The 25,067-nt window shown below is 47.2% G+C and overlaps 2 protein-coding genes across 4 annotated transcripts; one reads left to right on the forward strand and one right to left on the reverse strand.

The window, feature by feature from the left end:
- Positions 1–1,460: 1,460 nt before the first annotated feature.
- MTHFSD (methenyltetrahydrofolate synthetase domain containing) lies at positions 1,461–15,390 on the reverse strand. 3 transcript variants are annotated; one of them, XM_027685201.1, is made up of 8 exons: positions 15,340–15,390; positions 15,083–15,189; positions 14,144–14,257; positions 13,134–13,247; positions 11,262–11,352; positions 10,330–10,442; positions 9,993–10,118; positions 1,461–1,987 (listed from the first exon to the last, which is right to left on the reverse strand). In XM_027685201.1, the coding sequence occupies exons 1-8, from the start codon at positions 15,353–15,355 to the stop codon at positions 1,475–1,477; spliced, it is 1,194 nt and encodes a 397-aa protein (XP_027541002.1). In that variant the 5' UTR covers positions 15,356–15,390; the 3' UTR covers positions 1,461–1,474. The 3 variants fall into 3 exon arrangements, with proteins under 3 accessions (XP_027541002.1, XP_027541000.1, XP_027541001.1); XM_027685199.1 differs by lacking the exon at positions 15,340–15,390 and having other exon boundaries at positions 15,083–15,307; XM_027685200.1 differs by lacking the exons at positions 14,144–14,257; positions 15,340–15,390 and adding an exon at positions 14,300–14,413 and having other exon boundaries at positions 15,083–15,307.
- A 5,294-nt stretch (positions 15,391–20,684) lies between these two features.
- Positions 20,685–22,761, forward strand: FOXC2 (forkhead box C2). The gene has a single exon (XM_027685100.1). The coding sequence runs from the start codon at positions 21,004–21,006 to the stop codon at positions 22,468–22,470; it is 1,467 nt and encodes a 488-aa protein (XP_027540901.1). The 5' UTR covers positions 20,685–21,003; the 3' UTR covers positions 22,471–22,761.
- The last annotated feature ends 2,306 nt before the right edge of the window (positions 22,762–25,067 follow it).

A 25,067-nucleotide genomic window follows, 5' to 3' on the forward strand; every position in this document is an offset into this window, starting at 1 on the left:
TTGCTCCAACAGCTCCATGTCCTTATTGTGCTGGGACCCCAGAGCTGGAGGCAGTACTGCAGCTCCACTGCTGTCCTTGAGCCCCTCCATATAGAGGCACATGATAACGATGAGAACTTTTTATTTGATACCATATGAAATGTCTGACCCTTGAGGCATAATAATGTGCTTAAAATACACTTAACAGTGCTCTCTGGCTAAAAAATGTTTCCAAATCATATTTAAAAAAAAATATCCATTTGGATGCTTACTTTGACTATGTGCCCAGCATCACTGGCAAAAGTGCTTCTGTTTAGAGAGGATGGTTCGGCCAAAATTCAACTTGTTTTTCAGGAATAGGAAACCAAAGGAAAAAAAAATCGTAATAAAAACCACACCAAATAAATCATCATTTTCTCTTACACTGGAAGGCAATGTCCATGTGTTTGCAAATTTTACTGTCCAGGATAGTACCTTGGGAGCACTTTGACCAGGAGGAGTTGCCAGTAACCCTTGTCACTGATGTTGTGGGGGAAGGAAGACCACGTTGGTGGTGACCAAGGCACAGAGGAACAGGCTTTGCTTTATCTCCAGCAATTTTCCAAACAATTCCACATCAGACTAGGCACTGACAACTTTTGACCACGATCTGTCTGCTTTTCATTCTCACTACAGTAATTAATATTAATGTAATTTCACAGAGGCAATGGAATCACATCACATTATAAGAGAGAGAATCAGGAAAAGCAGTTGTTTTATAATTATCTGGTCCATCAAAAAGAGTTTTGAGGAAAAGCAGAGAAAACTGGTCTTTGCTTTGCTCTGTCACACTGAAATAAGAAATATAAGGTTTACCAAGGGCTGAGTTAACAAAAAGCTGAGTAAACAGCTACAACCTCTCCTACCTGATGTTCAACAGCTCTTACCAGAACTCCATGGCTGAGCTAGTGTTTCCACAGCCATTCTTCAAAAGCATAAAAAGGACAATCTCTCTCCCCCTGGCAATTTTTATAAAAAATAAAACTTCCACAAGGCAAACCCCATTTTTTAATAAATAGAATTGTAACCCTCAGGACAGATTTCCTGCTGCTGGTTTTTAAAGTATAAATTTCCAGGTCCAACCTTCAGATGACTGTAGATGAACGTAACCACCTTGCTGCATGTGGCTTGTACAGAGCTACCACAGGGCAGGTTTGTCATCCAGGCCTAACAAATGCACAGACCAAAGAGCAAATCAGCCCATGAAAAATAAAGACACAGAAAATGTGGATACTTCATGGGGAGCTGTTTGGAGAAGTGGCCCCTGTGTCACCTGTCTGGACAAACCCCCTTTGCACGTACAAATGCAGGAGTGAGGCCTCATTTGTTCACAAAGCTGGCTTTGCACTGTGTTGTCTGGCCTGCAGAGGCCAGAGGACAACCTTGAAAACTTAGGTTGGCTTCTCACAAAACAATGAAAGCATGCCTTTTTTTTTTTTTACTCCTCTATTAATTCTCATTTCTGACTATTGATTTCTCCTTGCCCTTTGTTCCTCTGACTCTTGGCCAGCTCCACTCGCAGAGTGTTCCCCCCGAGGCTCAGGCCTTTCAAGGAGGATACAGCTCTCTCTGCAGTTACTTGATCCTTGTAATCAAGAAAAGCCCTGTGCTGTGCTCCCTGCCAATTCAGTCTGAAAGGAGTCACATGGAATTCCCTCAGAGCACACTTCAGCTCGCTCACTCTCAGGCTGGGAGGTATGTTCCCCACATACACAGTAGTAATGGTGCCAGATCCCTCTAATCTGGGACTTAAAGGATCACTTTCAACATGGTGTTGTCCCATTTGAGCTGAGCCTGTAGCAGCTTGTGGTTGTGTATTTTCAGCCATCTCCTTGTTCAATGCTGCTGCTCTGGTGGTGTTTGCCAAGTGTGGATGTTCATCTCGGAGAGTAACATCCTTGCCCATCTGCTTCTCCCTGTATCGAAGAGTCTTTAGGATGGGGATTTTTCCCAGCATCTCATAGCTGACCTAAAAAGGAGGAAGACACATAACTATAGGATTTCTCGCCTTCCAGAAAAAGATGATGACCATCAGGACCCATCTGTGCCATAAAAGAGAGGAACCTTATTACTCAGCTTCCATGCAGAGTGCCAGAGCATTCCAAATGCTCCTAATTGCTGGCCTGATTGTGGAGTTGCTCCCTAAACACAAACTGCAGGACAAAAATAAACATTAGTTTCTCTTTAAGCAAGCAGCACAATGTACATCCAGCAGGCAAATCAGACCCAAACTGAGAACTACTCCAATTTGACATTTATTTATCAGAGCTTTCAGATTTGCATTCTCCTTGTTATCCCTCTGTATTTGCTTTGACTGAGGGCCTGTGCTCCTGCTCTGGCAGGATCCTCCAGGCTCACAATCCATCAGACACTTCCATTCTACAGACCTCCTTGTGCTCTTTCCCCCCAAACAGGATATCCCGTGGGCTGGGTCACACAATGGTGGAAGCCTGCAGCGGGAGCGTGCCTTGGAGCGGGGCTCCCATGGATGTGGGCCCAGCTGGAGGCACGTTCTCTGGATGTGGCACATCCCCACAGCCTCCCCCTTGTCATCCGACCCCACACACCCCCCGCAGCTCCTCAGCAGATCCCACATCACCCCGCTGGGCTGGAGCACGGAGCGGAAGTGCCCGGACACTGCACTTCCAACTGTGAACCCTCCAGCCCCTCCATCCAGCCAGCCCCAGCTCACAGGCAGCTTTTCTGGAAGGGCTCTTCCCCTCAACAGCTGAACCCCATCCATCTGAGGCATGAGATGCCCCAGGCTGCTCTCAGAGACTGGCAGGAAACACAGTGGTTCCCCAGCTAATGTGGTCGAGCTCTTGGCTTGCAGAGTGCAGTTGGAAGGAGGAATAATCCTACTTGGCTGCTGGACAAGTAGAACATCCATCAACACAAGATCCAATTCTGAAATTCAGGGAGCAAAATAGAGCCTGGGGAGGTGATGCCTGAGCTAGCAGAGACCCAAGCTAGTAGCCCACAATGTGTGAGCAAGCAGGATACTGCACTCAAGCTGATGAGCCACTTCTCAGCAGGCTGGACTGGACCAGCACCACCATATCCTGGCTAGTGCAGATCTCACTCATCCCAGAGCCCCTGAATTCCTGGTTCTACAGTTACAGTCACAGTGAGTTTGGATCTGCACAACATCAAGTCTAAAATGCACAGCTCTCCGGGGAGAGCAGCCCAGCCCTGAAGTGACTCGAGGAAAACCCAAGACAGGGTGGGGGCAACATCAGGATTAGGTAACAGGAAACTCAGTCAACAGAATTATCCTTAATTTTCCCAGGGCTCCTCTTCTGAGGAGCAAACAAGCAGGTTTCATTTCAGGCTGAAATTAAATAAAAGTATAACTTACAAAAAGCCTGTCCTAGTTCTGTTGATACAATATCAAACAGCAGATTAGGACTAACCAGTGTGGGCAGAGCCACCTCCCTTCTGCCACAGTGCAGACCTGGGGTCAAGGTGTTTGGGATCAAGCAAGTTTTGTGACTGAAACAACAAATCTGGCCTGACCTGGCAGGCAGTGGAGGCAAGGGCTTCCTCTGGGGCTCGGGGAGCCTCCACACTCTGAAAGGTACCTGTCATTCTCAGATTTTGCAGAGTTATTGCTCTGTGGATTCTTGGACTGACGTGTTTTTCTCAGCCAAGAATTCTGACTGCTGTGTTTGAGAGCAAACTCCCCTTCACCGGGTGACGACACAACATCAAACCAAGGGCTAAAGCCACCTTACTTTGCTTTTACTGGCCACCAATTAGGAACACTTGTTGTCCTCTGTCAAATCTCTATGTGAAATGTAAGCTCTATGCTAATTAAACCAAACAGGAAAAACATTTTTCTATTCTCATGCAACTCCTGGGCCCAAAGCACAACCTCTCACAGAGCGTACAGAGTTCCTTTCATCCTGAAATTAAACTCAGTTGCCAAGGCAGGGACTGAGTGTTTGGTTAGAAAGGTCAATGGGCAAACCCTCAGCACTTTGTAGATTAAGGCAATCAGAGATGGGCACTGAGAGGATGATCTCTGGAATTCCCAGTCTTTCAAGGAGTGGATTTAGATAATCCAGGGGCCAGCACACTCTCTAAGAGACTTCGATGTGGCATCTCCTCTCACTAAAGAGACAAGGAGTTTTTGGCATCAGACTGGAGCTCTTGGAGCTACTGTTCAGACTCCTGGCAAACTCAGGAAGATGCAGTTACAACAGCAGAAATGTTTTAGGAGGACTTTCTTCACAAAAAGGGTGATTAGACATTGCAAGTGGCTGCCCAGGGAGGTGGTGTAGTCCCCATCCCTGGAGGTGTCCAAGGAACAACTCGATGTAGCACTGAGTGCTCTGGGCTGGGTAACAAGGTGGGGATCAGGCACAGGTTGGATTCAGTGATCTCAGAGGTCTTTTCCAACCTCAGTGATTCTGTGATTTTTGTAAGGGCTATGAACTGTTCTCTTTAAAAGCCGAAGTTCTGATCAAACACCACCATGAAGTGATTCTTTCATTCCCTTCAATTCAGCCCTTTGCAAACATAACACTAAGTAGCCTTTACAGTGCCAAAGCAACAAAGGCAGCTGATTTGGCACTTGGATTTTTTTGTATTAGGAAACATTCAGTAAAAAAAACTACATTAGACAAGTTTTGATACTGTCAATTGACATCTTCCTGCCACAACAGACACAGAGGATTTACCTTAAGGGCTGTTGTCCCTGAGGTCTAGGAGAATATTTCAGCTGGGTCAAACCTTCTAAATCCTTCCCTATTTTCCCCTACTCTTATGCCAGTTTGGGAATTCAGAGTTTCAATTCAGCAAATAAATTCACTGCTTTTTTTGGGGTGATGGGGATGAGAACCAAAAGGGCAAAGGGGGCAGTGGGTGGCAGAGGAGAGGAAAAAGCTTGCTCTGCTCTGTTGCAAAAGAGCAAACAAAAGAACTCTGTGGTAGTACAATGTGTTGCTAATTATGATCATGCAAAAAGTTCCTTTTGTCCTGTGAGCTGTGGAGGATTGCAATGATTTATTTCCATGTGGAGAGAGGCCAAAGATATTCCTCCTCTCTTTCAAACAAGCTGCACGTTTCTTGGTCCTGTGCCGGCTGGTCAGTCCTCCCTATCCTTGTCTATCCCTATCCTTGCTTACTGCTTTAGGCTAAGCCAGGACGGAAGGGATAAGGGTTCCACCTCAAGTCTGGCTGATCCAGCTACAGGGACCTGGGCAATCCCTGCAGTTAAAACTTCTTCCCTTGCTCCTCCCATCCCTATAAAGTCAAGGCCAAACCATTTATTGATGTTTGTAAACTTTGTATTGAGTGTTGGAATTTAGCTCAATGATTGGCTTTGGCAGCAAAACCAGCTGAAGAAGTTTCCTATTATCCCTTGACCACCAATTCCCAGGCCAGTTCCACACTTCAGCCCTCTGGGGTTGGCCAACAGAAGTGCCTGTGGGTCTGTGCTGTGATCTCACTAACTGAAGTGATTCAGGTTAAAAATAACTCCACCAAAGGCAATTAATCATTTAACACCACTGCCTATTCCCTGCCATAGCTGGGAGAGCCTCGGGGAAAGAGGACAGCAGGGTGGATGAATTCTTCTGGCACGTGATTACTGGGCTATGGGAAAGGAGCTGAGGAGGAAAATGTGGCCCCTTTGGGACAGAATCCTGAGGAAAAGAGTCTTGGATGCCGAGTGCCAACACAAATCTCCCAGCACTTAACCCAGAGCCTCCACTCTTATGACACCTGGTCTGATCCCAAAACAACGGAGTGGCAGCTGAACTTCTGCAACATCCCTGCTGGAGCATCAGGGCTCCCTTCACCCTGTGTTCTCCCAGAACAGTGAATGGAGCCACTTTCAATATTTTGCTGGGGAAAATGAAGGATGTGTTTGTCCTCTGTCAGAGTGAGTAATGCTGACCCCTGATACAGCACAGGCCAAGCCAAACACCACTTTGATTTCCCTGGCAGGAGCAGAGGTGCAGTCCTGGTGCACTGCAGATGAGGGAAGGACAGCTCTGGATTGGAGAGTGTGCTGGGCCTGGTATTTAATTCTGCTCCCCACAGCTCCCCATGTGCACATACCACTGATACAGGAACATGTGGCTCTTTTGAGACCCACCCTGGAATCCTGTGCACAGTTCTGGGGTCCCCAACATAAAAAGGACATGGAGCTGTTGGAGCAAGTCCAGAGGAGGCCACAAAGTTGACAAGGGGACTGCAGTGCCTCCTGTATGAACACAGGCTGAGAAAGTTGGGGCTGTTCAGCCTGGAGAAGAGAAGGTTGTGTGGAGACCTCATAGTCCCTAGCAGTATCTGAAGGGGCTACAGGAAAGCTGGAGAGGGACTCTTCATCAGGAACTGTGGTGACAGGACAAGGAGCATGGCTTCACACTGAAAAAAGGGAAATTCAGTTTAGATATACTGAAGAAATTGTTCCTTGTGGGGGTGGTGAGGCCCTGGCACAGGTTGCCCAGAGAAGCTGTGGCTGCCCCATCCCTGGAAGTGTCCAAGGCCACATTGGACGGGGTTTGGAGCAATCTGGTCTAGTGGAAGGTGTCCCTGCCCATGGCAGGGGGTTGGAATGAGATGAGCTTCAAGGTCCCTTCCAACCCAACCCATTCCATTATTCTAAGATGGAGACTGATGCTGCTGCCCTGGAAGGCTGTGAACAAGACTAAAAAATCTCTACAGCAGATCCACCTGCCCTTCCAGGTTGGTAAGCAGCCGGTGTTTGAAAGATTCATTTTCGCCCACTCTCAAGGGTCTCTGACCCAAGAATGTTCATAAAGACCTCAAGAACAGACCCCACTTCTCACACTGTGTCCTTAACCAGCTGCTTGTTTCAAGGAGCACTGAGCTCACAGGGATTTAAAGCACAGACAATGCCAGGACAGCCAGGACAGGCCAGCAGAGTTGAACATTTTATCATTCATTTGCACAAAATGTCCAAATATGTGCACACAATCCCAGGGCATATTTCTGGGAGCTGGCAGCCCGTGAAGTCTGCTAATGTCCCTCAGGAGAGACTTATGCAACCCACATTTGGAATCCATCAGAGAAAACTGGATTCCATGGACTCTGCAGCAAGGGTCAGATCTGCAAAGGTGTTGAGATGTTTAACCACGTGTGGAAGTGTGCCCTGCTCACACAATCCCTCTGAAACACAGAGCAAAACAAAACCCTGGCTAAACTAACAGCAATTTTCCTCTGATGGCAACACTATGTCCCTGTTAAAGGTTTGCCAGCTTGGATGTGTGAACTTTTTGAGCGTTACTTTCCAAATGTTCTATCACAGACCCAACTCAGAAACTGTTTGTTGTCAGATAGTTTCCATCTCTGCCACAGCACTGGACCCAGGGATTCCCCCCAGTTCATTTCACTTCAGGGAAAAATCTTTTCCTACTGCTATAAAATTCTCAGCAAAAGAATGATTTAAAAACCAGAAGGAAATGCTTGCTAGAATATAGTGATTTTTCCACCAACTACTCTCATTTCCCTCTTCACGACCCCAAATATTTTAATTGGTCTGTATAGTTGCAATTTAAAATAAGCACAGCACAATTAACTTGGTAATTGTGACAAAATATAATACACAGTGTCCCAGATAAAGATCACAGCTACCCATAGAAAATATTAAATGAGAAAGTAAGTCATTTCATGAATTTAGAGTTCCCAGAAACAATGGGTTAGATTTTCAAGACAGATGAAGCCAAATAATTCTCCACTGGATCCAAATAAAGTTTTCCAGAGTGCTCAGCTCTCAGCAGCTCTTGCTGCCCTCCAATAACTCATATTGATTTCTCAAAACTCAGAGGCAGAAAACTTACCCACAGAAACCTTCCAGTAATTGGATTTACAAGTGTTTCCAGAGTGTTTAGCACCGATATTGATAATGATTATTTGCTATTAATGATATTGAGGGTCTTATACTTTATAGGAAATCTTTAAATAGCACAGAAAAAACGAGAACACTCCAGCACTTCCTTAAGCACAGAAATCCAGCCTGGAGACACGGATTTGTTTGCTGGGTAGGCACCTCCTCACCCCTCTGGAGCTGAAAACAGAGTGTATGTGTTACTGGCTGTTTATCCTACTGGCTTCAGGGCAGCACATCCTTCACAACAACACTTAGCTCTAATCCCATGTTTGCAAACACCTGTAATTTAAGCTCTTAATCATTGTCTTGGCCTGATCCAGACATGTTCCCCAAGGATAAACCTTTTTACAGTGTATTTTACACATCACACATCTCAACAATAAAGTTAAGCTACTTTCTGTTGGCAAAGCACCCTATTTAGAAGTGGGTTCTTTATTTACTCACTACCTCTTGGTTCATTTAGTTTTGCTCTGAGGAACAGGAATGCACCAGCAAAGCTGGGATTTGAAGGAGAAAAGGATGGGGAGAAAAGGATGTAGAAATAGCCAGGACAAGCCAAAGGACAAACATTTAAATAGCCCATATCAAATCCTGCCTTTTTAACACCCTGCTGATTAACCAGACCTCCCACCTCCATAACACTCCCTGCAAGAGCTGAACACAGAGGTACCACCACAAGCACAAACCAAATAAATGTCATTTATCTCCCCGTGAAAGAATAACAGCCATTTCTTTCATCTTCATATAGACACTACACTTTTTTCTTCTCCCAAAACTGCCTGGTATTCTCCAATATTCCTATTTAAGCAACACAACACTCCAAAGAACAGCCAAAACCAGCTTTAGGTGTTAAATCAACATTCAAGTATTCAAAAGCATCAATAGTGCTCCATTCTCAGTGAACCTGGAGAAAATTCAGTTGCAGCTAAGGGGAATCAGACAGAAAAAAAAAGGAAAAAGTGTCAGCAAGGCCACTTGCTGAGAAGTCTGACACTAAGGCAGACAAACTGTGATCAAAAGTATGTTGGCAAGATGGATGGAGCACAAGGGGTAGGCCTTCAACACAATTACATTCAATAATATCCTAAAAAAAAATTACAATTCAAAAATAATTCAATGGAAAAAATGCACTAGTACAGACAGAGCTGTTATTTATTTATTTATAACCTCAAATCCGTAACCACAGGCAGGGTAAAATGCTCTCCCACCATGGGAATAAAAATAGTGCTGGCTAGAATTGTTTGTTGTAGATACATTACCTAAAGAAATTTAACTCTTTTTGCTGGTTGGCAACTGTTTAACAAACAACTCTTGATTTCCCTACAAGTATTCCCTTAGTAATTCCTCAGCAGTTTCTGCAAGACATGGGCACAATATTTCTCATTTCAGTATTCCTACTGTTACTCAATCATGCAGGATTGTGTCTGCTCCCTAACTGGATGTTTTCAGAAATGAAAATCCAATGACAAAGGAAAAGTTTTCCCCGCATGAACTTCCAGTAAAACAATTCACTAAATGCTTTTCTGAAACTATTTGTGAAGCTGAGGAAGTTTCTGACAATCTGGGCAGGGGGGAGAAAGGGCAAACCCATAATACAATAATGATCAATAAATAAAGATTCCTGGTTTAAAACAGTATAAAGTCACTGTTCCTCTACCTGAAAACGAGCTCCAGCCACAAATTTATCCTTGGAAAGTTAATCCACTACATAAACAGGAATGTACCACCACCAGGTCATGTTTTGCTTTCATAACCAGAGCAGAACATACTCTACCCACTAGTTCCAACCCCCCTGCCATGGGCAGGGACACCTTCCACTAGACCAGGTGGCTCAGAGCACCATCCAAACCGGCCTTGAACACTTCCAGGGATGGGGCATCCAACACTTTTTTGGGGAATCCATTTGGTACAGCAACCTCAGCTGCAGTGATACATTCTCCTCCTCACCATTCCCACTTAAAAGCTGCTGAACATGGATGCTGCTGTTTTGTTTCACCTGAAAAACATATCTGTTCCTTTTCCAAGTATTTCTAAGACAACAAATGTGTTTATATTCAAAAATGTGAGGTTTACCAACAGGATGTTGGTACCACTGTTAGCAGAGGGAACTTGCCTTATGCCATATTATTCCTTGAGGTTTGGGTCGCTTGCAATTAGTCTTGATAATTCTTGTTGGGGTGAGGATAAAATCCACAGTTAAATCATGATCATCAAGAAGCTCTTCTTCTATGTCAACCACCTACAAGGAACAAGAGATTTGCTAAGTGGTTAAAAACAAATTCAATAAAATTGTGCCCCATTCCTGATGTCTTGTAACATATGAAAATACATCAGACAGTGGAAATAAAGATTCCAAACCAACCAACATTATTCCATGTCTCTTCTTCAGCCAGACCAGTCATTATTACACAATTCTGATTCATTATTTGAGAGGGGATATTTTAACTTACCTGACAATCATGCACAATGGTTACTACAGGTGTATCCTCCTGCACTGCACCCATTGACACCATCATTGCATATTCCATGTCTGCATAACCTTCCCCTTTTCCAATTCGCCAGCCTAAAACACATAGAACTTAACAGTGAAAAAAACCCAAAAAACCAGCAGAATGGAAAGTTGGTTAACTGCTAAAATCACATAATTAAACTAAGCAGTCTGCAACAAATAAACCAAGCACAGAGTTGTAACTCAGGAAAAGTTCAGATCAGCATCTCTCACAGAATGCAACTTTCCTTGAAATCAGCACTGAAATGAAATAAAACATGGGAGCCCCCCATTCAGAATAAATCAAACTTAGTCCACTTAACACAGAAGATTATTTACCCACTGTACTCAGAACCTTCTATTCATGTCCAACATAGGTTAAGGTGGGTAAAGAGGAGTCTGGGTCACACACATAAAAACATGTTGTTTTAGGCAATGGATAAAGTCAGTGGAAAAATTTTCACCACCAGCAGGTCTTCAAAACAGTAGAAAATGCAAAATCTGATCCCCAAAGAGGTACTGACTCAGCAGGTCTAATGTGTGTTCTGTCACATACCCTGTGTGAGTGAAGCAGATCCTCTGAACAGGGAGCCTGCTTTGATTCTTTCAAAACAAAAATAATTGCTTGCCTTAATAGTTCTCTTGAAGGCCAAAGCACAGGCCCACATGCCCTAAACCACACTGCTGCCTGCCCACTAAGTGCTGGAGGCACTGCTCCTTCCCGGTTGGATTGGGATCAGGGATTTGTCACACAGAACAGACAGAACTCAAACCACAACTCAGTTCCAGGGATATATTCATCTCTGCCAAAAGGAACACGTGGTGTATCCTACTGACATTGTGAATTGTGACTTAGGACCCTCCTCCTGAAAAGCTGACAAGGCTTTTCCTTACCTTTTTCAGAGACAGCCACTGATCCCACAACAACCAAGTCCACTTGTGCTCTCCCATCCAGCCCCACGGGCACACTGTAGTCTTTTACACCCTGCAAGGAAAACATTTTAGGTTCACTCAGGGCAGAGTCTTCCAGCCACTGAGGCAGAAATCCAGGATATTTTGATAAATCCAACTAACTCCCTCTTTCAAAGTGTCTCTTCCATGTATAGCCAAGCTGTACATGTCTGGAATGTTATCCTCTAGGGAATCCTAGAATAGATTCCCTACTACAGTAACAAGAATTTTGGCACACTACAAGGAGAGCTGAGGGAGGTGGGCACTTTTTTTAAGCAAGGTTACTTATTTAGGATCAAAACCTCATATTTTGAAACCCTTTATTGGAAATCTATTCCTAAAAATGAGGGCAACTGACACTTCCTACCTTAGCACTACTAACTTAGAATCATAATTATGTAAACTCATACCAGAGTACTACAAATTCCTGAATTAAGTCTCCCATACAAATTGCAAAGTTAATTTAGACACAGGCAGCTACAGCATAAAGAAGTCTTAAGTCACACAAACTGATACAATGATTTTTTTTCCTTCCCTCTCTCCCCACTCATCCCAACCCACCTCTCTTCAATCTCCTCTCTAAAAAACACATCCTAAAAAAATTTGGTCCAGAGCTGCAGAAATTAAAAATTATCTTTACTTGGGCTTTCAAATATCACAGGTTTAGAACTTTTAAAGTGATTCATCCACTCAATATATGTGCACAGCTTAAATCCTCCTCACATCAATGTAAGTTCATGCTCACAATAAAAAGACAAACATTTTCTGTGTAGAGCACAAAACCAAAAAATTCAGTAATTTGTGGCTGACTATCAGTATTAATGTTCATTATCCACTTCACAGCAGTGTGGTAAGGACTGTTTGCACAGTGCTTTGTAAATATAAACTGCCAACAGCATTTATTCATTAGTGGGCCTGGGTGGGGGGAAAAAAACCAGACACAGGGTGGTAAGATCACAGATCACAGAAACAGGCAAGAGAAAGGTCTCTTTCAAAAGTGCTCTTCAACCCTGAAAAGCTTAATTAGTTAATGACCTCAATAGAACTTGCAACAAAGAAAGTCACTACTAATTACCAGCCCTTTACAACCTCAGTTGTATATGGGATTACTGTAGAATTTTAGTGCCTTGAGCAGGAGATAAAGAAGGAAATAAATCTATACACTGGCCTGTTCTTTTTGTACAGGTTAGGTTTTCATAGCAACTGAAGAGGGATATAAAATAACAGAGGTTTCTCTGCCAAAAGCCTTCAGCTGTACAGTTTGAGATTGTAACACGAGAGGGCAGCAACAGACCACACTGCAGGACAAAAACCTTACCGCGTTTTTGTGCCTCCACTGAGGCAAATGCCAGAATTAATGTTTCTTTAGACCTATTATTCTAAAAGAACTTATCTTTCCTACTTAGTAACACCTAATATTCTATCAAGATTATGCAAAAACTGTAAACACTAAACAGGTTTCAGTAGCTCAATATTATAGAATACAGGGGCATGATTTATTAGAAATAAGTTATTTCTTAGGACCATGATTTATTAGAAGTATAAAGATCTATCTCAGCCATAAAAGTTGCTCATAATGTTCCAAAAAGTAATGAGAAAATATCAATATCACTCTGCTAACAAAACATAACAAGAAGATTAAATTTCCCCATGATTTAAAAATTATTAATGGCAGTTGTGTACACAGACTCAGAAATAACATCGTGGCAGAATTATATTTGAAGTAGCATCTGTTTTTTCAAATTCTAGCTGGTCTGTCACAACACCACAGTCATCCATGAGTTGATTCAGGCCTCCCTCATCTTTCATTCCTACCTGAGATGTGGCACATATTCTCAGGATTTCCTTAGTTGCACCTGAAGGTGGAACAATCCTATTGAACAGCCCAGTCCTCAGGCGTGGTGTGGGAACCAACAAAGTCTTCCTTGCCTGTGGAATAGAAGAAGTTGCCACATTAAAAGGCTTGTTTTACACTAAAGAAATAATTTTACTGTCACACAGTAAAAATTATGTTGCCAACCATCTAATTTGCTAGAGAGTAATTAGTGTTATTTATTGTTTAGCGCTTGCAGGTTCATCCCCTTTAGTACAGGAAAATTCCAGACAAGGGTTTATTTAAGAAATAAAAAGTAAGACACACCTTTAACCTTTAAAGACATTCCCCCTTTAAAGGTGTATCTTTACATATTTTTTTAAGGTGTATCTTATAATGTCTTTATGATGAGGAATGGCTTCCCACTGCCAGAGGGCAGAGTTAGATGGGATACTGGGAAGGAATTCTTCCCTGTGAGGGTGGTGAGGCCCTGGCACAGGCTGCCCGGAGAAGCTGTGGCTGCCCCATTCCTGGAAGTGTCCAAGGCCAGGCTGGATGGGGCTTGGAGCAACCAGGTCTAGTGGAAGGTGTCCCTGCCCATGGCAGGGGGTAGAACTGGATGAGCTTTAAGGTCCCTTTCAACCCAAATCATCCTGTGATTATGTGAATACTTATTGATCCAAAGTGCATGTCCACAAATAAGCTACATAGATCAGCTCCTAAACATGTACAGGTCTCAGATAAGTTTGTCACACATTTACCTTGTGATAATTTGAGGCAAGGCTTCCTCAAATTGTGTTTTGGAGAGTACGAACACAGCGATGGTGAAACAGCTACTGCTCTGCAGAAACACATTAATTTCCCCGAACCTTACCTGCACCTTGGCCATTTGCCAGAAGGGCAGAGATATTCTTTCTTACATGAACAAGCTGCCTGAGAAATGGCAGGTATTGATGGTAGGATGCTGCCAAGCTCTGCACTCCCCTCCTCAGGGGTGCAGAGGTGCCATTACCTGCAGAGCTGCCAGCCGAACCCCTTCCAAAGGTTTGTCAGGATCCACCTTAACCTCCCGTGCTCTGCTGAACACATCCAGCTCTTGGATAGAGGAGCAGGCCTGGAGAGAGCCCTAGGGCAGGAAAGGAAGGAAGAAGAGAACACCTTCACTTACTTCCAGCGTGAGGAAGCGAGCATTCCTCTGGGGGGCATCGGGGTTTATCTTTACAGTCCTGGCAACTCTGAACTCCTGCAAAGCCAGAAGCCTCGTGGCAGCGTGGGAGGCACCCTGTTTGCAGAGGATATCAGTGCATCACTGAGGAGCTCACAGCACAGATGCCAATTTACCACCTGTCATCCTCTGGAGGGGCTGATTTCTCCAGATTTTAAATATGGGGGACAGAGTGTTCATTTCGTGATTGTTCTGTGGGAAACTCTCATACAAGCTGAGTGCTGGGTTATCTCACAGAAAAAGAGGGGATCCAAGTACAACCCCTTTGCCTAAATTCCCCCTCATTCACACCTAAAGAAAGACAGACATCAACATCACATCATCAAAGAAAGGCAGAGATCAATTTTCCTTTTTAGTAACTGAATATAAATAGATTCCTTTAAACACAAGCCATAAAAACTTTTTTAAAATGAAGAATTCCTGGACAAGGCTCTCCCTTGACAGTGATTATACTGAAAGCTCAGAAGATTCGCTACTTAACTGAGGAGCCCCAGCTTAGCAAAGCACACGCTCCTCCTGTAATTTAAGCTGATATCCCCTGATTTAGGGCGCGATGAAGCCTCAACCTTCCTCCACCCACTTCAGCACCCATTTTATGTTAAACAGGAAAACCATATCCCACAAAACTGAGGCAGAACGGAACGGTTGCCTCTGTATCCCTGGGAGTGTCCCAGGCCGGGCTGGACGGAGCTCGGAGCACCGGGAGACGAGGGGGGTGGGCGGTACCTTGAAGTTGGGGATGCGGCGGTGGACGGGCCGCGGGAACTCGGCCAGGCCGGTGCTCTCCAGGTGATCCCAAACCTTCTCCCGGATGTCCCACTTGGAGGAGGCACCTGCGGGGGGAGGGAGGCGGAGGTGAAAGGGGGGCCTTCCCTCACTCCTCAGTAGTGACGTCACTCCCACACCCAGCAGTGACATCATCGCCCTCCAGCGGTGACGTCAAGTCCGCCCGGCCCCGCCCACCCCCGCGCGCCCCCGCTCACCCGCGCGCCCCTCCATGGCGGGCGCCGAGGGGGCGGAGTCTCCGCTCTGGCCACGCCCCCTTCCTCCTACAGCGGCGCGGAGGGGCCAAAACGCCTCGACGGCGAAATAGGGAGGGTTGAGGGTCTCTGAGAGCCCGATTTCCTTCTCGAATTAAACATTAAAAAAGCTGTGCTGCAGCATTAACGGGCCGCACAATTTATACGAATCCCACGGGCTTTCCCCACACCACTTTTTGTAAAATAACCCCCCCCAAATTAACTGTTTTTCCATTTAAAATCGGCCAGTCGTGGATAAAACAATGTCCAGCCCCTACGTGGGTTTCCCAGCCTGCCGGCTTTCAGACAGTGCACTTCTTGTTCGCGTTTAATAGGATAATAAATGATTTATTTGCACAATTTATTATTTGTAGAATTAGTGTATCCCACAATTACCCCCAAGAAGAGGGAGGACGTGGAGAATCCCGACATTCCTGAGCGAAGCGGGATGGAGGGGTCATGGGAACAATGAAACAGAGGTTTATTTTAAAGTGTATCAGGGAATGGTGGAAATAAATGGCTTTAGAATTCGGTTTCTGATTTGCTTGGCTCGGGTGCTGCTGCTCCACATCCCCCTCAGAGCTGACGGCTGTTCTGCCAACCCAAAAACCAGAATAAACTGTGATGCTCCTCTCTGAGCAGCTGCAGATGGAAACACCTTTTCTCTCAAAGGCTGTTGAAAGATTCTACAAAGTGGTTCAGGAGCTTTTCCCCTCCAACCATGTTTTCCGAAGTGGGATTAATATAATTTCGGTGAGCCTGAGGCTTCGCATTTTCACTGGGGTCCCTCGTAAGCGCTCAGAGTGCTCAGAGTGCTGGATCTGCATTGGGGTGCGTTTGGGAAGAGCCTTTCCACTACCTCGGAACGCGGCTGGAGCCGGTGGGAATCCATCCAGGCATAACAGACCACCCATGTGGAGCTGGGCCTGAATGTTTGAAGCTCATTCCTCCACTTCCTACTCACGGAAAACTCCCCGTGACTCTGATATCTCCGCGGGGAGTTCGGGATCAGGCCCTTGGTGAGCAATTTACAGCCTCCCTGTAACTCAGGAGTGATTTGTGCTCCTGGGCTGGAAGTGCCAGTGCTGTCTGTCTGTCCACTGCCACAAAATCACCAGGCTGCAGCCCCTGGGACTTGTCCCCACTCCACACTCTTCCTCCTCTCCTTTGAGGAGGGAAAGTGAGGGTGGTAGCAACAGTGCTATTAATTAATACATTAACAATCAAGAGGGGCTGAGATCCTTCCAGACCACCTACAACTCCCTCCAACCATGCTCAGTAAAGCTGTTCCTTACGTGGATTTGCTTCCAAATACAGGGGCCTGAGCTGGCTTTCTAGAAATCAGGCAGCCTGCCTCAAGCAAATGAGGAGTTTGCTGATAGGTGGCATCTTTCCTGATGGTTTAATTCTCTCTTTGGCTTCCACAGGTCTGAAATTTGGTCCAAATCACTTTTGCAGGGTCTCTTCTGTCACGCACACTGCAGCCTTTAGCTGTAGCTCCAGCAGCCTCATACAGCTCCTACAGATGCCACTGGAAAACTTCTCTTTTCATTGGGAAGCAGATAGGGCTACCAACATCCTTATGAATTAAATTAGTCTGTTGGACATGCCTGAATCACTTCTAATACCCATTTTATCAACAGTGAAAGATGTTGAAGAGGAATCCTGGATTTTGGCACAAAAGACAAAATGCAGCTCTTGTTTGAAACACCCACAAGTTGGGAAAACACCTAGAAAAAGGGAGAGACAGATAATCCAAAGCCAGTGAATAATGCTGAAAGAATCTCCCTTTGCTGCAGGAATCATTTCTCTGAAGTGCAGGCTGAACACACAAGGGCAGCCACAGAAAACAGCCAAAATGCACCCAAAGAATCAAACCAGTGCTAATGCTGTACTGGGGTTTCAGGATTGAAAGGTAAAAATAGGCTTCAAATTCGAAAGGCAAGAGCTTTTAATGAGGTTTTCATCGTACAGCACATTACCTGGGTGCTAGAAACTGGTCTTTTGGACCACTGTGAAATGGATTTCCATGTGTGAATAAACAGTGTATGACTAAATTTTTGTGCTTATGAAATAACCCAGCAAAGAAGGCACATTAGGGCAGGAGGGGCTGGTCTGAGTGAACACATTTGAGCCCAACAATGTCTCCTGCTGGGAAATAGGTGTGGGTCAGCCCTTGTAGCCATCAGTGCCGGAGACCAGTCCTGGGCTAGTCACAGATGCAAAATTGGGAGAAATCCATGTGCATCGATGGGTCTTTGCTGGACTGGTGCCACTGTTTGAATTGGCAAGAGGCAGCTAGACAGTTTTATTTTCTTTCTTTCTTTCTTTCTTTCTTTCTTTCTTTCTTTCTTTCTTTCTTTCTTTCTTTCTTTCTTTCTTTCTCCTTTCTTTCTTTCTTTTTCCTTTCTTTCTTTCTTTTTCTTACTTTTTCTTTCCTTCCTTCCTTCCTTCCTTCTCTCTTCTTTCCCTCTTTCCCTTTTTTATCTCTTCCTTTCTCTCTCTTTCCTCTTCTGTTTTTCCCCTTCTTCCCTACTTTTCCTCTCCATCTTTCTCCCCCCTTTCTGCCACTCACCCTTTCTCATTCCCATCTCCATTCTCCCTCCCGCACTTCTTGCTCTTTATTCTTTGCCCGCTCCCTCTCTCACCCTCTCTTTCTGTGACCCCCCTCACTCTCCCCTCTCCCTCCCGCTGCCCGCGCTGTCCCCGCGCACTCGGTGGGTCCCGGTGCGGTGCCGGTGCGGTGCAACCCCCTCGGTGTCCCCTGGGGGGCAGCACACGCCGCGCGGAGCCCGGGCCGGGCAGGTGAGCGCGGAGCGGCCCCGGGAGCGGCCCCGGGAGCGCCCGGCGCGGGGAGCGCCCCGAGCCTGGAAAGCCTCGGATGCTGCTCCCAAAGCCCGATAAAGGCTGCAGAAGCAAAACCGGCGTCTCCCACTCGTGGCTGTCGGGGCGAACCGGGCAAACACCGCCCGCGGAGCCCCGCGGACGGGAACCCACCGTGCCCGGGGCGGGGGGACAGAGCGTTTCCAAGCGCCTCCTGCTCTCTTCTTTGAAGGGGCTCCTCTCCCTGGGCTCTCCAGCTTGTTTTTCATAATGCCGATTTTTTTTTTCCTTCGAGCCATTCGAATTTCGGGCTTTTCCGAGCCCATTGGTTCAGTCTGCTCAGTCCCGAGCTGCAGCAAGCAAAGACATTTTGTTGCTTCTAGGGGTTCTGTAGAAATTCATCTCGGTAAAGTTTTCAGCCGAGGAGAGGTAAGATTCAATCAAGGTTGTTTCTCGAGCGCGTTCCAGGCTTCTAGGAAGGGACAGCACAGGGACGCCGCAGGGGTAGCTTTGCTCAGACTTCGCATTTAAAAATTCCTGCATTTTAAAAAGTTATATCGTTAAAGGAACCCCATGTGCTTGTGTATGCTGAGAAACAGCCCTAGTTTTTACGAGAAATACGACTTATTTGAAAACCGAACATAGAAGTGTGAAGTCGTTCTCAAATTATTCCAGAAAAGAAAAGGTTTTCTCTTATGGTCGTACATTTACATGAAAAGTAGCCTCAGACCTCGCTGAATTCACTATTTGTTTTCATAAAAAAAAAAATCCCCCGGACATTTTCTCGTGGATGAAATCACCCAGAACATATAAAATTATTTCCATCAAAATTAAATAACAATTTTGAAGAGCCCGGCGAAATTTTGCAATCAATTTTTCCATCGCAGATCATTTTTAACCATACTTCCTCGTAGAGGAGCTGCCTCGTAATTTTAATATTTTTTTCTCCCCCCAGTTCTCGCATAAAATCGTTTTCTTTCTTATTAAGAAAATCGCCGGTAATTAACAGCACCACCGAGTTCCCACGGCCGGAGCCGGCTGCGGTCTCGTCCCCACCGCCCCGGCTGGGAGCGGGAAAGGGACCCTTCGTCCCAGCAGCCAGCAAAAATCCCAGCCTGATTTTGGGGGAAAAAAATATCTTTGTTTAAAGCCTTAGGAAACCACACAAATTGCAAGGAGGGAAAGGCAGAATTACAGTGTAAGAAACCAAAAAATCACCGCTTAGGAATCAGAGCGGGAACAGCCGAACTCGGGGGAGGCAGCGGGAAGGAGCCCAGCCGAAGTGACAGCTAATTAATTTCAACCTTATCTTGGTCTTTTCGGCCTCGAATCGATTTTGCAGCACTATTTTTTTAATATATATATATATATATTTAATTTTTTTTTCGCGAAGCGGGGAAATCGCTGGTTTCCCACCTTCACTCCTTCGCTGGGCAGATCCACGCTTCTCCCGGGTGGAACAGAACAACTCGCAGCCGTTTCCCCTAATACTTGAGTCTACACTTGGTCACCATGCGTCCCTAATTGTCCCACTCTGATTGCCTCTAATGGACTCATTAGAGAAGAAGGCAGAGGGGCGGATTTCACAGGCACAAGAAAATCCGCCTCAACGCCCGGAACGAAAAAAAATCCGCTTAAATTCGTTCACTATTTTTTTGTTTTGATCTTTTTTAAAATAATAATAAAATACCCCAAACTCCCCTAACGCGACAGAGGAACCTCTCAGCCCGCGGGCGACCGGGGCCGAACCTGGGCTCGATGCCCCCGCCACCGGGCGAGCGCCGCGGCGAGGGACCCGGCGGCCTTTCCCGAGGAACCGCGGGGTCGTTCACTTAAATATACTTTAAAAGTGAGACAAACGACCTGACCGAGTGCTGGGACACCGTTATACCGGCATCGCGACTCCCGCCGCCCTCGCCATCAACCTGCGTCCGAAAAGTGCTTAAAAACGTGGTGTTTTGCGCGAGCGGGCAGAGCCCGCGGCCGGGGCTCCTTTGAGGGTCAGAGCGTTAAGCTCTCGGTGGTCGGGGGTGGGGTGATGTCGGTGCCGGTGCCCGTGCCCGTGTCCGTGTCCGTGCCCATCCCGGGGGTCGGCGCGGCCCCGGGCGCGGCGCGGCGGGAACGCGCGCGGGGGGGATGCTGCCGGGGCCGCCGCATCCCGCGCTCCCATTGGCTGCGGCGGCGGCGGCGCGCGCCGCCATTGGCTGGCGGCGGCGGGCGGGGGCGGGGCCAGCGGGCAGTAAAAGCGCGGCGGCGGCGCGGGGCGAGTTTTGAAGCTGCGCAGCGCGGCCGGGACGGAGCTCGGCCGCTCCCGCACCCCCCGCACCCCTCCGGGGGCTCCGGAGCGCCTCGGGCCGCTGTTGTGACAAGAACTGGGCTTTTTCGCAAGGCTTCTTCTTCTCCTCCTTTTTTTTTAAAAAAACTTTTTAATTTTTTTTTCGTTTTGTTTTTCGGTTTTTTTTTTAATTCCCTTTTCCTGCGAGAACAGGGCCCCCCTCCCCCGCCCAGCTCCCCGCAGCAGTGCCCGCCGCCGCCGCGGGCCGTAGCCGTGTGTACAAGAATCACAGTCATACAGAGGGAGGGAGAGGCCGCCAGAGACCACCCTGCCCCCGGCGACCCGGAGGATGCCGCTGCGGTGCCGCTGCTAGAGGACACGCTGGGATTTATCTCGGCTCCGGGACTCTCTCTCTCTCTCCCGCTCTCTCCCTCTCTCCCTTCTCCGCAGAGGGGTCCCGGACGGGGGTGAGGCCCTTCCACTCTCTTCCTCTTCCTCCTCGCCTCCCCGGCCGCGGGAAGCCCCTCTCCATGATGCAGGCTCGCTACTCCGTCTCGGACCCCAACGCTTTGGGAGTGGTGCCGTATTTAAGCGAGCAGAACTACTACCGGGCGGCGGGGACGTACGGCGGCATGGGCAACCCCATGAGCGTCTACTCGGGCCACGCCGAGCAGTACGCGGCGGGCATGGGGCGCTCCTACGGCCCCTACCACCCCCACCAACCCACCGCCCCCAAGGACCTGGTGAAGCCACCTTACAGCTACATCGCCCTCATCACCATGGCCATCCAGAACGCCCCCGACAAGAAGATCACGCTCAATGGGATTTACCAGTTCATCATGGACCGATTCCCTTTCTACCGAGAGAACAAGCAGGGCTGGCAGAACAGCATCCGCCACAACCTCTCCCTCAACGAGTGCTTCGTCAAGGTGCCTCGCGACGACAAGAAGCCGGGCAAGGGCAGCTACTGGACCCTGGACCCCGACTCCTACAACATGTTCGAGAACGGCAGCTTCCTGCGCCGCCGGAGACGCTTCAAGAAGAAGGATGTCTCCAAGGAGAAAGAGGAGGCCCGGGAACGGCTGCTGAAGGAGCAGCCCAAGCCCCCCGGGCTGCCCGGCGCCGACCTTCCCAAGGAAGCCTCCTCCTCCTCTTCCTCTTCCTCCGCCTCGGCGCCGGCCTCCGAGAAGAAGGTGGTGATCAAGAGCGAGACGGCGTCCCCCGAGCTGCCGGTGATCACCAAGGTGGAGACGCTGAGCCCGGCCAGCGGCGGGGCCCTGCGGGACAGCCCCCGCAGCGCCGCCTCGCCCCCCGCCGCCGCCTCCCCCGAGGCCTCGCTGCCCGAGCATCACCCCGCGGGCAACGGGCTGCCGGGCTTCAGCGTGGAGAGCATCATGACCCTGCGGACTTCCCCCGCGGGGGACCTCAGCCCGGTGAGTGCCGCCTCGGGCAGGACGGGCGCCGGGATGCCGCTGGGCTACCCCGCGGGGCAGCCGTCGGGCTACAGCGCGGCGTGTAGCCAGGCCCTGGACACTAGTGGGAGCTACCACTGCAGCATGCGGGCCATGAGCCTCTACAGCGGCGAGAGGCCGGGCCACATGTGCGCGCCGCTGGAGGAGGGTCTGGCCGAGCATCCCACCGGCGCCCCGTCGCCCCTCGGCACCCTGAGCCTGCCGTCGGGGCAGGACGGCGCGCTGGGCACCGGGCACCCGCACGGCGGCGGCGGCGGAGGGGCGGCGGGGGGGCAGCCCCCCGCCTCCTGGTACCTCAACCACGGGGCTGAGCTGAGCCACCTGCCCGGGCACACTTTTGGCTCTCAGCAACAGACTTTTCCCAACGTGCGGGAAATGTTCACGTCGCACCGGCTGGGGATGGAGAGCGCCTCGCTCAGCGACCACCAGGTGAGCAGCAACTCCGCCTGTCAGATCCCCTACAGATCCGCGCCCTCCCTATACCGCCACGCCGCCCCCTACTCCTACGACTGCACTAAGTACTGAGTAGCCGCGACCCCCCGCCTAGGGCCATCCGGAAAAAAAACCAAGTTTTAAAAAAATTATTATTAATAATAATTATTAAAAAAAAGATCGGGAGAAATAAAACCACACCAAGCGCAGGAAAAAAAAACAAACCAAAAAAACAAACCAAAAACAACCTGACAGCTTCCCCGCGAACCTGGGAGTCACAGAGTTTGTAGATCCCAAAAAGCCCCGTTTTGGGCCTCCTTAGATTCCAGACAAGTAAATTGTACTTGAAAAAACGGGGATCTCTCCTAAAAAAAAAAAAAAAAAGAAAAAAAAAGAAAAAAAAAGGAATCATTTTATATATATATATGTCTATCTAAAGTGGCAAATTTTATATGCTAAAGTATAGGGGGTCTCAGAAAAATAAGTTATGGACCAATATCACAACGACCATTTATACGTTTTAAAAGGAAAAAAAGTATATAAATATATATATAAATATATGTCCTGGGTATTTTTTAAGTTCTCTGTTGTGCTGTAAAAAATGTGTGGATTTCTAATCAGGCTGATTTTCAGAGCCATTAATATAATATTTAAAGTTGAGTTCACTGGATTATTTTTGTCTCGCCCAACGATTCCTAACTTCCAAATTAATGACAAGTGATTTCTTCTTTTTCTGTGTACAATTATGCAATAGAATTTCTTTCGTTTTAGAGCTGTTCTTCTCGCAAGATGAGGAAATAATTTATTTTTTGCTGGTGGATTTTTTTTTTAAGGAAAAATAGACAAAGTATCTGATACTTTTTTATTATTATTTACGACGTGTGATGTTTTGTATAATAGATTTCACCTTGACCATCCTTAGGGACTATTTGCTTTAACCTGCTTCAAAATTCGTTTGTCTTATGTGGTCCTAATTGTTGTACTTACCTTAAAATAAATCCATGCTGGTTTTTTCTGCTCCAAGTCTGGCGCTTCTCTGTGTATATACTGTTTTTTTGCAGTTTTTTTTCCTCCCTTCACCTTTACTTCATGCAGAAAACGTGGCACTGGTTGTTTTTAAAACAAAGTCGTTTTCCTGGAACCTAAAGGTTTCTGATGATTATTTCTTGGATAAAGGTTTAGTTCACGTGGAGAGATGGAAACTGTACAACTGTGGTGGAGGGGAAAGAATAAGGCACTGCGCTGGCAGCCGGGTCTGAGCACCCTCAATCCCGAATCCCTGTCAGCTTGAAATTTAGGGAGTTTTCCCAGGCCTGCGATGGGTAGGACAGGGAAAACAGGAGCAGGGAAGGGGATTTCTGCTCCACTCGCCCCATCTCTGCGAGCATGGGCCTTGCGCAGTGCTCCGCGTGCCTCCGAGCCTGGGGCCTGATCTTTCCATGACAGAAAACAAAATAAAAAAATCCATTTTATTTATGTATTTATTTTTCTTTAAAGGAAGCCTGTGAGGCTGGGAGTGGTGCGGGTGATAAGAGTGATCATTTAAACTCGAACTTATTGCGGAGACTTTAAAAAGCAGGGTGGAAAGTTCACTTGACAATCATTTAAAAACAATTAGTTTTTAAATTTAAAAACAATACAGTTTTTAAATCCTCTCCTGTATGAAGAATTAGCTGATTTTAACCTTCGCTTTATCTCTTTAAGCTCTAGTTCGCAATGTTGGGCACTGCCGGATGTTGTGCCTTTGCCCCAAACCATCCTTTAACCTGTTCCAGCAGCTTTAACCCAGGGCAGAAGTGCAGAAGTGCAAGGCTGAAAGCACGGGAATGCCGGCAAAGCCTGAAGCAGAGTTTAGGAGGGTCTTTGGGACTTTTCAAGCCCATCTCACTGGAGCCATGTCCTTTTCCGGCTGCAAAATCTCAGCCATACGGTATTTCCAGGGGATATTTCCCAGCCGTGCCTCTGTCCCACCTCCTGTAGCCCCCCAATATCCCTCGTAGCCCTTTTTCTGAGTTCAGGAGTGATTATACCCGTGTCAGGCTGCTAAAATCGATGAAATAAATTGGTTTTGACTGATTAAATTTTGCATGCGCTTAAAAGCTGGCAAACAGCACTGAAACTCTCGATTTAAATGAGAAAAAAATGTCCGAGCCTCACTTGATCTGTATTTTAAGGAACATTCTTGTAAAAAAACTCCTGCCGTTTTTCCTGGCTCTCAGAGGGTGGTTTTTATTTTTTTTTTGTTCTCTTTATTTTTTAAAAATGAAATAAAATCCAAAGTGCTATTTTAAAAAGAGAAAATACATAATGTAAAGGGTAAAAAAAAAAGTTATAAGGGAAATAATTATAGTAAAACGGTGACTAGAAAATAAACAGGGTAAAAGTGGGGGGGGAAACGAATTGGGAAAGAATTCTCCCCCAGCTCAGGCCTGCTTCCCTCGGGTTTTTCCCCGCACAGGAACGCCGTGGGGGAGATGGCTAAAGTCAGGTGGCTGCTGTGGGTTTTCCCACACGCGTTCAGAAATCCCGGGGCCTCCGATGCTCCCACAACTTCCCACGCCGACCAAGGGCTCTGGGCACACGGGGACCTTTTCCTGCCGGCAGGCAGGGGTGAGATGCCGAGGAGTGCGATACTGGGGGTCGGGGCACCCCCCCCCCCCCCCCCCCCCCCCCCACCCCCCCCCCCCCCC

This window comes from Neopelma chrysocephalum, unplaced genomic scaffold (genome assembly GCF_003984885.1).
Source record: "Neopelma chrysocephalum unplaced genomic scaffold, ASM398488v2 Primary Assembly neopelma1_68, whole genome shotgun sequence".
NCBI lineage: Eukaryota > Metazoa > Chordata > Aves > Passeriformes > Pipridae > Neopelma > Neopelma chrysocephalum.

What these genes read in the sequence shown, in the direction of transcription:
- MTHFSD (XM_027685199.1), bottom strand. Translation starts at nt 15,277, where the DNA reads ATGATGTCACTGCTGGGTGTGGGAGTGACGTCACTACTGAGGAGTGAG. An exon ending in TTCGGCTGGCAGCTCTGCAG is followed by an intron (nt 13,248 to 14,143) that starts GTAATGGCACCT and finishes TCTATTCCACAG; the next exon opens with GCAAGGAAGACTTTGTTGGT. An exon ending in GAATATGTGCCACATCTCAG is followed by an intron (nt 11,353 to 13,133) that starts GTAGGAATGAAA and finishes TTTTCCTTGCAG; the next exon opens with GGTGTAAAAGACTACAGTGT.
- FOXC2 (XM_027685100.1), top strand. Translation starts at nt 21,004, where the DNA reads ATGATGCAGGCTCGCTACTCCGTCTCGGACCCCAACGCTTTGGGAGTG.